The sequence below is a fragment of the Papaver somniferum genome, chromosome 11 (assembly GCF_003573695.1).
Source record: "Papaver somniferum cultivar HN1 chromosome 11, ASM357369v1, whole genome shotgun sequence".
Classification (NCBI taxonomy): Eukaryota; Viridiplantae; Streptophyta; class Magnoliopsida; order Ranunculales; family Papaveraceae; genus Papaver; species Papaver somniferum.
In genome coordinates this window covers 17,966,327-17,981,701 of record NC_039368.1, presented here as the reverse complement: position 1 = coordinate 17,981,701, position 15,375 = coordinate 17,966,327, and the positions used below count along the sequence as shown (strand labels likewise).

Below are 15,375 nucleotides of genomic sequence, written 5' to 3'. Positions count from 1 at the left end.
TATGTACTCTATCTATTATAAAAATATCTCAACAAGTTTTGCATCATATGAGTCAAATGAAGATTTATCCGTGATTAAAGTTTGGTATATCCAAACACGGAGTACCCATGTCTAGCAAAATTAATTCCGGCCGATACCTTATGAGGGAGAGTTTAGAACCAATATATACAAGATTATGGGAATACAAAAGCGAAGATCAATGCAACAGAAATACGATAGATATCAACTTATCCAAAAATAAATAATATATATATGACTATACACGTGAAAATTTATAGTTGTAGGACTTTTGCGATGTCGTTTGAATATTTGTAAGTGAATTTTTATTATTTTTCAATAAGTTAAATAATTGATATCCAATTAAATATCAACAAAGTTTATGCTTATTTTTTGTCAGAGAGACTCGCAAAGGGCACTACTTATAAGACAAAGAAATACACTTCAAATTTTATGACTGTTATCAATTTATGAAGGAAAAATTCCAGAGTTTAATCCTGACTTTACACTCAGCAATCCAGTCGAAGATTCCGGTGAAGATGAAGACAAATTAGAAGTAATCCAATGTTGATTAATTATTTCAATGTAATATGCCGTTCAAACGAAATAATGGTTTCTTTTCTTTTAATGTAATGTTATGCTATGTGATGTGACTGTGATTTTTTTTCAATCTAAATAACACAGTTGCTTGTTTGGAATCTTCACATTGTGTAATCTAAAACCTAATAAGAAGATAACATGCATAGATGGAAGTCCACAATATCACCCTTGATATTGCCTAAACCATGTATCATTGCACATCATAACTGGATGATGGATGACTTGGGCCTCTTTCTTCAATAGTAGATGCATGACCATGTTCTAAGCAACAATGTCGTTGAATTAACATGACTTGTACTACCTCGATGTTTTCTTATGTTGCCATTTTGTTTGCTCTCCGGACATTTTTAAATAAATTAATACTCATTAAAAGGAAACGATATCGGATGTCTAAAACGCAATGTCGATTCTAAATTATCTTACATTCTCAACACTACAACACGCATATGCATATCGTCGCATTTCGACGCATTCACTTCACAAAAATCATAACATAAACCATCACATTTGAACACATGTAATCAAATGTAAAAACATCACATTCCAACATATCATAACCCAAATTAATCATCAATAACAATTTAAACATGCATTTCTAACTACATATATTTTCTTTAACAGTTATGACTAGTTATGACATATAGGTCATCTATCAAACATCAATAATTTCATGATTATAGAAAAAAAATGCATTTCAAATCCTAAAAGCTTAATTACTAACCTTCAGTAATTTCAAATCATAATAAAACCACTTTTGATTAGAGAAAAAACCCTTCTTATAATGTGACGAAACTTGATCTACAACGTGCTCGAAAATCAAGCAGTTTATCTCGATCTTTTTTTGACAAAAGAAAGATGAAGAGTCAGAAGAGAATTGAGAAAAAAACGCATGTTACGGCCTATTGATTATAGTCCTGGATACGAAAACGTCATGTAAAGGTCAACCCATTGATTTTTATGGACATTACTTGGTTTTTCTCTTATATATGGTTTGGCTTTTTTTTTGTTTTTTGAAACTGAAAGAAAATATGTTGATAGTTAAGAAGTTACATAACTAGCATGCTCAGCTAGTTGACAAGAAATGTTGTTACTAGGAGGTGCATACATCCAAACTTTGTTTAATCTATCAACTCTAGCTGTTTTAGACATAATATTTGCCACCTTATTCCTCTCTTTAGGCACATAAGTGCAATGCCAAGAGTTAAAAAAATTAAGAATATCCTTAATGTCTTTAATTAAATTATGAAGTCTCCAATCGATGTTGTAAGAGTTCTTGTTAACAGCATTTACCACCAGCATGGAGTCCAGCTCGAACTATACATCCATCAACTTCAGTTCCTTATCCCATTTTACTGCTTCCCATAAACCGCTACACTCTGCATGCTCAGGTCCAAATGTCTCAGCTAGATAGATGCACCGTGATCCTTTGTGAGAACCTGCAAAATCACGATTAATTAGACCAATGCCACCTGAATTGTCTGAGTTAAGATATGATCCGTCAGAATTTATTATAAAAGATCCTCTTGGAGGAGGCAACCAATGTATATTAGTTCTAATCTGTCTAGGAGAATTAGTAGGTTTTCTGCGAGACATCTCTTAAAACTCAGATATGAACTTCCTGCACCTGTAAATTAAAGAATCCGGAGTTGGTTGAGCACTTTTGAAAACCTTATCATATCTTTATGTCCATATGCACTATGCGAAAATAGTTATTTTACAGATTAACTCCTCTTGAAGGTCCTAGTTACCCTAATTTCTGAATAAGAGGTGGATCGGCGACTGAGTTGAGCTCTGAGGATCGGCGACTAACTCAGTAAAAAAAAAATCTTCTCGTCTTCGTTTTCAGCGCTATTCAGCATTAATTCAGGTGAATCTCATGATTGGTGTTTTAATTCTTCACATGAATCTTTTGTTTTTAGTGGATATTCAATTAGTTGTTAAATTTCAAGGAAAAAAAATATGAATCTAGAAATGGGTTCATCTGTTGTTGATTTAGAAAAACCTTATGAAGAAGCTCCATCGATTGATCTGACTTCTGAAACTGAGGATCGATGTGTTGCTTGGAAATTTTCTTTGATTGGTTGATTAGATCTGCTTCATCTTAAATTTTCTGATGTTGTTATCAATCTCAAAAATCAGTGGAAATTAGTTGGTCAATGCAAAATGATTCCATTAGGAAAAGGACACTTCATCATAAAGCTTGATAATCAGAATGATCAAAATATGATTAAGGCTGGAAAATGGGAAGTGGCAAATCAGGTGTTGTGGATTCGAAAATGGATTCCAATTTTCATCCAGAAAATTATTGAACCTCATCTTCCATGGTTTGAGTTCATTTACCAGGTTTAAGTTTTAGAGTATTGGGATGAGAACACATTGTTTACTATTGGAAGTGCTTTGGGGGTTCCTGTTAAAACTGATGAAGCTACTCTTAACTATGAAAATGGATATTATGCTAGAATGCTAATCAATGTTGAATTTGCAAAGAAAAATCCTAATAAACTATGGATCAAAACAAAGTTTGGAGGATTTATACAGAATGTTATACTTATCAAGCCACCAAAATTCTGCAATCACTGCAAAATAGTGGGTCATCTTCAACTTGAATGTAGAGCTTCAAAAGGAAGTGAAGGTAATCAACAAAATGATATTCCTAAAGCTACTCCCAAGATAGCTTATATTGGAAAAGGAAACAATATTCAAGAACCAACTAGTGGTAGCTCTCAAGTAACTCCAAAAAGGGTAGAGAGATTTGATATTGGTGAAACACCTGTTAATCGTATACATCAGCAATCCCATTCAGTTAGTAAGTTACAGAATTCAATCAAGATTACTTCAGGAATGTTTGAAGCATTAAATAACGAGGAAGAGAATATAATTGAGATGTCTGATGCTAATGAGGATCTTGACGCTACAAAGGTGCTTAAAATTGTTACTGAAAACTTAGAGGAGAATATTGTTGTCAAATATATAAATGGGAGAGATGGTTCCATCTCAGAAGAAAGAGTTCCAACTACTTCATGGTCCAGAGTTATTCAAAAGTCTGCCTCCATTGCTTCTTCAAGCTCTTTAGTGCAGGATAAGGAAATTACAATCCTAAAAAATGTTCATACTCAAGGTTCAGTTAATTCTCAGGTACCAAACATTGCTCAAAATCCAAGTAAATATAATTTCAGGAAAAATCCAGGAAAAGGAGGTACAAAAGGCCTCCAATCCAAGCAATGAAAGTCATATATTGGAACCTAAGGGGCCTAAGGAGAGCTAGGTCTCAGGATAAGTTAAGTTATCTCGTCAAAAAATTTAATCCTTCCATTGTATTGGTAGCTGAACCTAAAGTAAGTTGTAATGCTTCTTTTTTCAATAAACTTAATTTACCAGGTATGCAAAGCATGGTAATTCACAACTCTATTTCAAACAAAAAAGGTAATATCTGGTTATTCTGGAATCAAAATTTGTTTGCTCCTTCAGTTATTTCTTTATCTAGTCAAATGATCACAGTAGAGATTGGGGGTGTTCTTGTTTCTGGTGTTCATGCACATGTTGGTGCTGTTTAAAGAAGATATTTATAGTCAGAAATGGAGCAAATTAGCAATCTACAAATGCCTTGGCTTGTTATTGGGGATTTCAATGTTATTACTTCAGTTGAAGAAAAAGTTGGAAGAAAAAGCCCTAATAAAAGATCAATGTTGGATTTCACTAATTGTTTAGATAACTGTGAACTTTTGCAAGCTTCCAAAACAGGTTTAGCTCATTCCTGGTCAAATTTTTAGCAAGGTAACAGAAGAATATTGTGTAATTTAGATAGAGCAGTTTTCAATAATTTGTGGTTGCAGAAGTATGAAACTTGGAGTTATAAGGTGGGTCTGAGAATTTCTTCTGATCACTCACCTCTACCGGGTGGATGCAACCAAATTCCTAAACCAAACAATGTTCATATGAAGTTTCAACAGATGTGGCTTTCACATTATAATTTTCTGGAAGTAGTTAATAAATGTTAGTCTGAATATATACAAGGTGATCCAGATTTTGTGTTTCAACAAAAATTGAAAAAATTAAAAAAGGTTCTTAAAGTATGGAATTAGAGTGTATTTGGTAATTTGCATACACGGTTTAAAGAAGCTGATAATGAAGTCCAAGAAGCCATGATACATTCTGATGCAAATACTTTTGATGAAACAGCTCTTAACAATTTAGTTCAAGCTCTGAATAATTTTAACTCTAAAGAAGTGCAGCTCAATACTTTTCTCAAGCACAAGGCAAGAATAAGGTGGATTAAAGAAGGTGCAGCAAATACAGGTTTTCTCCATGCAAATCTCAAAATAAAACAAAGAAGAAATAATATAACTGAATTAGAAGATAGTAATGGAGATATCATAAATGACCAAGCAAAAATAGCTGACATTTTAGTTCATCATCTTGAAAACAAATTCAAGTATCATTCAGTTAAAGTTTATGAATCCTTGCTTGATGTTATTCCTAATTCAATTACAAGTGAATATCAAAACATGTTGAGTCAGATTCCAGATGAAGAAGAAATCATATCAACAATTTTTAGCATGGATCCAAACAGTTCTCCTGGACCTGATGGTGTTGTTGGTTGGTTCTACAGGGCTTGCTGGCACATAATTAGAAAAGACATAGTTCAATCCATTCAATTTTGTTGGAGCAGGAAGTTCATTCCAAAAGGTTTAAATTCAAACTTCTTAGTCTTACTTCCAAAAGTTGAAGGTGCAAGAAGTCTTAATCGGTTCAGACCAATTGGTCTTAGCAATGTGAGCTTTAATATTTTTACAAAAATAATTGCTACTAGAATGGGCACTCTTATGCATAAACTGATTTCACCACAACAAGCAGCTTATGTCAAAGGAAGATGTATCCAAGAGCAAATATTGTTGGCTTCAGAAATGGTAAATGAAATGCAAAAGAAAAGAAGATGTGGAAATGTTGGGCTTAAAATTGATATATCCCAGGCTTATGATTCAGTAAGTTGGAAGTTTTTATTTCAAGTACTTATGAAGTTTGCAAATATTATTTCAATCAGCTAAGATATCTGTCATGGTGAATGGAGGCCCTTGTGGTTTTTTCTCAGTTGGAAGGGTCCTAAGGAAATGAGACCCTCTTTCTCCAATTTTATTTGTGCTCATGGAAGAAGATCTCAGTAGGGAACTTCCTCAAACTGTCAATGAGGGTAAAATAAAACCAATGGTGATAAGGAAGGGAATACATCCAACACATCTGTATTTTGCACATGATGTCTTCATTTTTTGTAATGGTGAAAAGAGAAGTCTTTTAACACTTATGAAGTTATTAAAAGATTATCAACATAGTTCTGGTCAAGTTATCAACAAGAATAAGAGCAAGATATTTGTAGAAGGTACAACAAATCAAAGAAGGTCTATAATAAAATACATTCTACAAATGGAGCTAAGTAAATTTCTTGATAAGTATTTGGGAGTAATACTTACAGCAGGAAGAGTTAAAACTAGTACTGTATAGCCAATGGTTGAGATGATGCAACAAAGGTTAGCTGCATGGAAGGGCAAAATTTTATCCTTTCAAGAGAGACTAGTTCCGGTTAAATCAGTCATCTGTAATATGCCAATATACAACATGGCAGCGTACAAGTGGCCTTCTTCAGTAATTCAAATTTGTGAGAGAATTATAAGGAATTTCATTTGGTCAGGAGATGGAAAAACAAGGAAATACACTAACTTTTCTTGGAGGAAAGTGTTGATGGTTATTTTCAATGATGTTGTAGTAAGATGGTTCGTTCTGACTTGTGAAGATTGTGCTTTCAGATTTAAATTTTAAGACTAAATAAAATAAAGCAAATTAAAGCTGACTATATTAGAGAGACCGGGGTTCAGGATTTCACCATTCACCAAAATTCATGTGATTTAATGTTAATTTTTATCATGGAATTCTATACAATATAACTCCAATCAAAAGAAATTGTGATTCTAATCATTGTCTGAATTAGATTTTCAAAACATCAATTGTTAATCGCAAGCATGAAGTATCAAAAGCCCTAAACTAAGCATACTTCATCAAGAGAAAACACAACCAATTAATAGAAATCATTTACTCAATTTTCATTCGGTGCAAATAATCATAAAAGAATTGCATAAATAAATTTAAATAAATTTTACCATATAACTTTTGGAAGAATGGCTTCTTCCATCGCCCCGGAGGATGGGTTTAGCTCTTCATCATGGAAACACGCTCAAAAGTTGATTTCATTGCTCAAAAATGTTTACAAATGATAAAAAGGATAGAAATTGAATAAACCAGGAAACTACAACACTTCTCCGGTGTTGCAAGCCCACTGTTACAGAGATCGATACAAAGAAAGTGCCACTGTAGCAAATAAGATTGTCTTTCCACTGTAGCATGAACGACAGTTCTTGTGCGTCTTATGTTCTTCGTGTTCTTCACAGCAGCAGCAGGAAGGTATTCTAACTCGATTTTTATGATTCTGTGATGTTCGAAACTGCTCACAATCCTCTCTATCCCTCTCTCTTCGACCCCAGAAACTCTTTTATACTCGACATGCTCAAGGATTACTCCCCATAACTCAAAAAGATCTCCCATAACTCGACAGTAAATATAATTGTTCTCGGCAATAATAACTTTCCTTTCTTTCCTTTTCACGCGTTGATTTTCTGCCAGCACACTCCCAGCATGCTTCTTACTCATCTCTGATGCTGTCAAACACACTCAGCCACGCCCAAATCAACCAAAAATAGCACAAAATCTTGAGAATATCTCACGGGAGAATATTCCTCTCTGTTTTGTTAAATCCACGTAAAGTTTGATGTTTTCTCGAAACTAAAGGATTTACCAGACCTGTTTCATCATCACAGGCCCAAACAAAGCCTTTCCCATGAAAATCTCCACGTAAATCTCTGCCCAAACTTTCCCAAACCCGAGAAAACTAGCCTCTCCTATTTTGTTTGGAAATAATATCCATCCAAAATTCAACGATCAAATTGCCCGTAATAACTCTGTTATGCACTATCAAATCATCTCAAAAAGTTTCAACCATTGAGTCTCTCTAAAACACCTTCAAATCTCGAGTCAAAATATGCCTGTGTGTCTGCAAAGTTTTCCCGCCAAAAATGGAATTCAAAAGATGAAGAAGAAGTGCCTTGAATCCATTCTGCGGGTGCCTTTAACACTGGGTGCTCTGGGGGTGCCCTTATCCAAACCAAGGGTACCTTTAGTATTTTTCAGGGTGCCTTTAACACTTTTTCGAGCCAATTTTTCCAAAAATGTTTATTTCCCAAAAATACCTACAAGCACATAAAATACCATAATAAGTACGAAATCGAGTACTAACAATACAGAACATTGAGGACAAATTAGACACAAAAATGTGTCTATCAAGTGTGCACTCCTTAGAGTGAGGGTGGTTTGGGCATTCAAAAATTAGAGATTATGAATAAGGCATTACTCATGAAGATGATGTGGAAGATACACAAGTCCATGAGGATTGGGCCAATTTCTTCAAAGCTAAATATCAAAATAAATATGGCTAATGGAATACAAATTGGCAGATCTCATCAGTCTGGGCAGGTCTTATATGGGCATGGAATTCTCTTAAAGAGAATATCAGGTGGAATATTGGAGATGGGCAGCTTATTTCAGTGTGGTTTGACACTTCAATAGGTGAGAAGCCACTAATAGAACAAGTAGGTTTTATTTCTTTTGTTAAAGCCAATTTATCCTTAAAAGGTCTCAGAATATTTGGTGGATGGTAAGTGGGCATTTCCTGTAGAATTTCAACATATAAGTCAAACTGCCACAATACCAACTGTTGCAGGTGGAGATGATGAAATGGTATGGATTGGTAGTATTCAAGGTTCATTTTCAGTCCATGAAGCTGTTCAGGAGTTAAGGCATAAGGAAACCAAAGTGCATTGGGCTAAAAAAATCTGGAATTCATTCATTCATCCTAGTGTGGCAAGCAATGTATGGAAACTAATATAGGGTGTATATCTAGATGATGCCGTCATGGTGAAGAAGGTATGTGATATGATTTCAAGATGCTGCATTTGTGAGGAAGCTCAAGACAACATGAATCATCTTTTATGGGAGTGTAATTTCAGTACTACAATTTGGAAATGGATTTGCTCATTTTTTTCATTTTGATCAGCCTAAAGACTTTAATGATATATGGAGGAGATCAAAACACAAAAGTCCTTTAATTCAGCAAGTATGGCTTACTGCGGCATGCACTATTCTCAAGGAGTTATGGTTCCAGAAGAATAAGAAGTTTTTTGAAGAGATTAAGCCAAATATCCACAGCTTCAAAAGCAGAGTTATGAGACTTATTACTGAAGGGGTTTTGAGAATATTTGGTAACAAATGGAATCAAAATTATGACATTCAGATAATTGCAGCATTTCAACTTGGTATCAGAAATTCCAGGTTCCAAAGGATTACAGAATGTTTTTGGCATCCTCCTGACCCAGAATTTACTATGTTTTGTTGTGATGGATTTTCTTTGGGAAATCCTGGAGCTGCAGGATTTGGAGTGATAGTCAGAGATAATCGATGTCAGGTACTTGGCACCTTAACTGGTGGAATTGGAGTTGCTACTAACTACTTAGCAGAAATATATGCTGTTATATGTGCCATAGAATTGGCAATTGAATGGGGTAAACAGAAGATTATGATAGTTTCTGATTCAAAAACTGTGGTGAATGACTTTACTCAAATGAAAGTACGATGGTTTATTAGAGGAAGATGGAAAAATGCAGTGAGGAAACTATCTCAAATCAGGTACTTACATTGCTACAGGGAAGTGAACTTTTCAGCAGATGGAATTGCAAAAAAGGGTGCCTCCTTAACTCCAGGTGAAAGACAAATTTGCATTGGTAGACCTTCTTCTCTTGTTAGAGTTGAAATGCCCAATGTATGTTATTACAGATTTAGTTGATTGTTGTGGGTTGTTATTGGGCTTAGTGGGGTGTCAGTTGTATCTGTTTTTTCTTTTAGGCCTCATTTGAATTTTTTGATGTAAACTTCTGTTATTTTCAATAATAATTCATGTGATTCAGAAAGAAAAAAAAAGATTAACTCCTCTTGAAATAAACCTTTTAGCATATTGTCAAAACAGCTACAAATCCAGTCCGTAAGATTGGTATTTTGCTGAAAGTGTATACTCATCACTGCAAACCAAACTGACTTAACAAAGGAGCACTCCAATATGCAATGAGAAGAAGTTTCTATTCCTTATGTTATTTTCAATAATAATTCATGTGATTCAGAAAAAAAGAAAAGATAAAGATTAACTCCTCTTGAAATAAACCTTTTAGCATATTGTCAAAACAGGTACAAATCCAGTCCGTAAGATTGGTATTTTGCTGAAAGTGTATACACAGTACTGCAAACCAAACTGACTTAACAAATGAGCACTCCAATATGCAATGAGAAGAAGTTTCTATTCCTTTATCACAAAAAGGACAACTATAATCACCATTAAGAATAATATGAGTAAGCTTGTCTCTGGATGGAAGAATGTCTTTTGCACACTTCCACAAAAACTGATTAATTTTTGGGAGAAGTGGCAGCTTCCAAAGTCTTTTGTAAATACTTTTCATCCTAGTAGAAATAAAAGTATTTGTATTTTGTTCTTCAAACATCTTTTTATAGGCTAACTTAACATAGAAAGAGCCATTTTTCTCAAGAGTCCACATCATTTTATCCTCATAACTTGGGTGGATAGTAATTCTGAGAATAAGATATGCAGTTTGAGCTTCAAACAGAGAGTAAACTAGATCATAATTCCATCTGGAAGAATCTGTAGAGAAGAGTTGATGAACATACTTGTATTGGAGATGATTAACAGTACCAGCTTTAGGAACTGGTGTCTCATTCAGACCCAGAATCCATTTTTGTTCCCATATTAGGATTGACTTCCCATTACCCACGCACCAGCAGCTATGTCTGTTAATAAAAGGAAGCTCAGAGTTGATGTTTGTCCAAGACCAAGTGGTGTTTGCCTTCTTCTCAATGTTAAAGATCTTCCCATCTGGAAAATAATTGGCTTGCAGAGATTTTGCACAAATAGATGTGTTGCCTGTGCATAATTCCCACGCAGATTTTGCTAAAAGAGCTATGTTGAACAAATTAAGATCTCTAAAACCTAATTCACCCTCTTCTTTTGGTGTGTTCACATTTTTCCAAGTTACAAGTTGTTTACCTTTATTTGATTTCTTTTTTCTCCAAAAAATTTGTTGAGAAGAGTTCATCTTTTTAATAGTTGCATCTGGGAGCTTGAAGCTTGTCATATGGTGAATTGGAATTGCGTTTGCTACATTTCTTACCATAACTGATCTGCCAGCATCAGACATATTAATACAACTCCATTTTGTCAGTCTTGTATCCATTTTATCCACCAGTACAGAGAAAGGAATTTCCTGTTTCTTCCTACAAAAAATGGTAAGCCTAAGTACTTTTCCTCATTTAAGTTCATTTACCTGGCTTGTAGAATGCCTGAAATCACTTGATAACGACTTGGACTCATATTTTTGCTGAAGTAGACTGCAGAGTTATTGAAGTTTATAAGTTGGCCCGAGAAAATACTGAAATCCTCAATTAGTTGCATTAGTCTTTTTGTCTGGGTGAGATTTTCCTTACAAAAAAGTAAGAAATCATCTGCAAACAGTAGGTGATTGATTTTTGGAGCCGATCTTGAGATTTTCATGCCTGTTATTTGTCTTGTTTCTTCTAGGTGATTTAACTCTCTTGAAAAAGCTTTCATAACAAGAATAAAAAGATAAGGGGAAAGTGGATCCCCTTGTCTAATTCCTCTTGAATTATTGAAATGAGCTGATGGAATACCATTTATCATGATCTCCACTTGAGTGGTTGAGATATACTCAAGAATGAGTTGACAGAATTTGTTGTAGAAACCAATTTTTTTTAACACATCTATCAAGAAAGTCCATTTTAGTCTGTCAAACGCCTTTGACATATCAATTTTTAAAGCCAAGTGATCAACCCTCCCTTTCTTATTTTTCATAGCTTGAACAAGTTCTTGCACCATACAAATGTTTTCAGATATCAATATGCCAGGAACGTAAGCTGATTGCATTGGAGAGATAATGTTGCTCATGTGCTTCTTTAGTCTAAGATCTATAATCTTTGAGATTATCTTGTACAGTGTATTGCACAGTGCAATTGGACGAAAATCTTCAGGCTTTTGAGGAGAAATAATTTTAGGTATCAAGGTAACTCTGGTGTTATTTAGTTTTTTTTAGAAAAAAACCTGAATGAAAGAATGCTTTAACCATTTTGCACACATCTTCACCTACAACCTTCCATTGTGATTGATAAAATCCTGGAGGAAAACCGTCCGACCCTGGAGAAGTCCATTGATCCATCAAGAAAGTCCATTCTAGTCTGTCAAACGCCTTTGACATATCAATTTTTAAAGCCAAGTGACCAACCCTCCCTTTCTTCTTTTTCATAGCTTGAACAAGTTCTTGCACCATACAAATGTTTTCAGATATCAATATGCCAGGAACGTAAGCTGATTGCATTTGAGAGATAATATTGATCATGTGCTTCTTTAGTCTAAGAGTTATAATCTTTGATATAATCTTTGATATAATCTTGTACAGTGTATTGCACAGTGCAATTGGACGAAAATCTTCAGGATTTTGAGGAGAAATAATTTTAGGTATCAAGGTAACTCTGGTGTTATTTAGTTTTTTTTAGAAAAAAACTTGAATGAAAGAATGCTTTAACCATTTTGCACACATCTTCACCTACAACCTTCCATTGTGATTGATAAAATCCTGGAGGAAAACCGTCCGGCCCTGGAGAAGTCCATTGATCCATTGTCATTAAAGCATAATGAATTTCTTGATCACTTGGGATGGAGACTAACTCATCATTATCTTGCTGACTTATAACTGTAGGATTATGCTGAAGAAACTGAAAACTGTCAGGTGGATTTGAAGTAGAACTAATATTTTTAAAATGAGAGACAAGCAGCTGCTCCATAGAGAGTCTATCTTGGCACCAATTTCCAGTTGGATCTTGTAAAGAATCAATTTTGTTTCTAATTATTATATGATTGGCTCTGATATGAAAATATTTAGCATTCTTGTCCATGTCATTATAAAATTTGTCTCTAGCTTTATGTCTGTTAGAGCTAGCTTGAGCTTCATTAAGAACATGAATTTAATTCTCCAGAAGTAAGACTTGAGAAGTAAGATTTCCTTGTATATCAACTTTTTGAAGAATGGATAAATCCTGTTGTAACTCAGAGATTTTGTTCTGGATATGACCAAAAGTAATCTTACTCCACTTTGATAATAGATTCCTAGTGTTTGCTTGTTTGTCAGTCAGAATATAAGCATGAGAACCTGAAATGTTAGAACTCCAAGCATTTTTTATTTCATTTTCACATGAGTCATTACTAAGCCAATGTTCAAAGAATTTCCAACTTCTACTAGTTCTACCAACAGTAGAGTATAAAGATAGCATAATAAGCACATGATCTGGTCCTAATCGAGTAAGATGTTTAAGAGTAGAGTCAGGATAATTGATTAACCAATCACTATTAACTAGGGCTTTGTCTAATCTAGACTTTATTTTTCCTGTTCCATGACTGTTTCTAGTCCTAGTAAATTGATTTCCAATAAACCCCATGTCTTGCAAGTCAGATTGTCTAATATAATCTAGAACTTCTGAGGGAGTAGAGTTTACATTGGTATTTCTATCAGAACTATTCATGGTTATGTTTAAATCACCTATAAGAACCCAAGGAATGAAAACAGAAGAGCTGAGATTCTTAATGTATTTCCATTTTTCTGGTTGTTCATCTATATAGGGAGAACCATACACACAAGAAAGAAACCAATCACCTAAGACAGGATCGTTATTTACTAACGCATGAATCATTTTTTCAGAAGAATTTAGAATTTCTAACTTAAAACCATCCTTCCAAAGAAGGATGATCCTCCAGCTTGACCAACGGAGGGCACAAAACATTTATTTGGAAGACCAAGAAAGTTTGTCAACTGAATAATTATATCATCATTGATTTTAGTTTCACAAAGGAAAACAATATCTGGAGAATGCAAGCTATTTAAGTGGTTTCGATGATCTCTAATAGCTTTACCTAGGAATCCTTGACAGTTCCAACTGATTAGTTTCATCTTAATAAAAACCAGAAAATTCGATAACTTGATACTCAAGTTATTGTGATAGGGTTTTATAGCATCTAACAGTTGGAAGAGAAACTTGATACGCAAGTTCTTATGGCAGCAATTAATAGGGTCTATTCCGGAAAAGCTAAACAAAAAATTATTGTAAAAAGGGTTTCTAAGAATAACAGAAAATAAAGAAAAGAAAGTAAATAAAGAATCAGTGTATAGAAGAGAGGATATTACCAAAGGATCCATGGCCTCATTCATCTCATGAGAATTCTCCCTTGCATCAGCTCTTCCTTCTTCAGTCATGTCATGTTCCATACCATTAAAGTCGTTAGAGCTAGGTGGATTTTCAGTATTACTTTTCATGATATTTCTTTCCTCTACCCTGGTTCTCTTGTGGCTTCTGCTAGCTTCTTCATCTTCAGTCTTAGATTCCTGCAGCTTCAAGCTTGCTTCACAAATCTTTTCCAGCAAAAGACCCAAATCTTCTATAATCTCGATTCCATAGGACTTGGCTAATTCATGAATATAGTTTATATATTGTTCATTTTTGAACCTTCTGATCATTAAATCTTCAGTTGTATTTGGGCATTCCTCATCATTGTGGTCAATTGTAAAACATTTTGGGAAAAGACTATGCCGTTGTCTTTCCCAATGAAATCAAATCCAAGTTTGACCCCCTGCAGCAGTATTCCACCATCCACCTATATGGAGAGGTTTGGATAACTTGATTCTGATTCTCGCAGAAATCGTAATGCCATAAGTAGGTTTTAGTCTTCCGGATCAGTCGAGATCTTGGTACCCAGCTCCTCTATTGTTTCATTCACGACAGCCAACGAGTGATGCTCCAGAAGAATATGCTGAAATTGAACAGTTCATTCTTGTTCGTCAAAGACCCAATCTTTCACCGCAATTGTTGCATCATATTTCTTCAGGTTTAAGTGGGACTTAAGAAGATTCCATGGTCCCTTCTTCAAAACTGCATTCATAACTTCTACTGTGTTGAACTTGAAAAGAAATATGTTTCTATCAAGACGTCTTATTTATTTAGTTCTGTAATAGATTTGACATCTTTTTTGATGACATCTGTTTCAATAGGAGCATTTGTGGAAATCTTTCTTATAAGTGTTGTGCGCTCTTCATCATAAGCTTCAGAAATAATTGTTTTTGCTTGAACAACTCTTCTTATAGCATTTTGTTTTAGAAAGATCTCTCTGATTTTTGCATTTTGCATTTTGTTTGTGATAGCTGAAACTTGGGAATTAGAAGATGAAGCCATAGGTGGTTGATGAGTTCTTGAGTAAAAGGGTTTATCACAAAATAAAGACTGATAACAAAAAAAATGCTCCTTATAAATAGTATTATAACCACTGGAATAACTAAATATAGTTATTAGGAGATAATATTTATCTTGTAAAATGGGGAAAGAAGATTATTGAGAAAATATAGAAAATTTGCTGAGCGTTGAATTGGATGATTTTTTACTGCGAGATTTCCGCCTAAGAATTTGTCCTCCTAAAAATTAGGGGGTTGATATGGGTAAAGTTTGAAAAAATTGAATTCAAATTTGTCTTCTTCTTCTCCTCGACTTGAATCGTCTTCATTT

General features: G+C 34.3%; 1 protein-coding gene across 1 annotated transcript; it reads right to left on the bottom strand.

Annotated features, from left to right (window-relative positions):
- Window positions 1-12,792: 12,792 nt before the first annotated feature.
- LOC113324188 lies at window positions 12,793-13,515 on the bottom strand. Its single transcript, XM_026572512.1, has one exon. The coding sequence runs from the start codon at window positions 13,513-13,515 to the stop codon at window positions 12,793-12,795; it is 723 nt and encodes a 240-aa protein (XP_026428297.1).
- Between the last annotated feature and the right edge of the window lie 1,860 nt (window positions 13,516-15,375).

Excerpts from the sequence above, each read along its gene's own strand:
- LOC113324188 (XM_026572512.1), bottom strand. The coding sequence starts at position 13,515 with ATGATTCATGCGTTAGTAAATAACGATCCTGTCTTAGGTGATTGGTTT.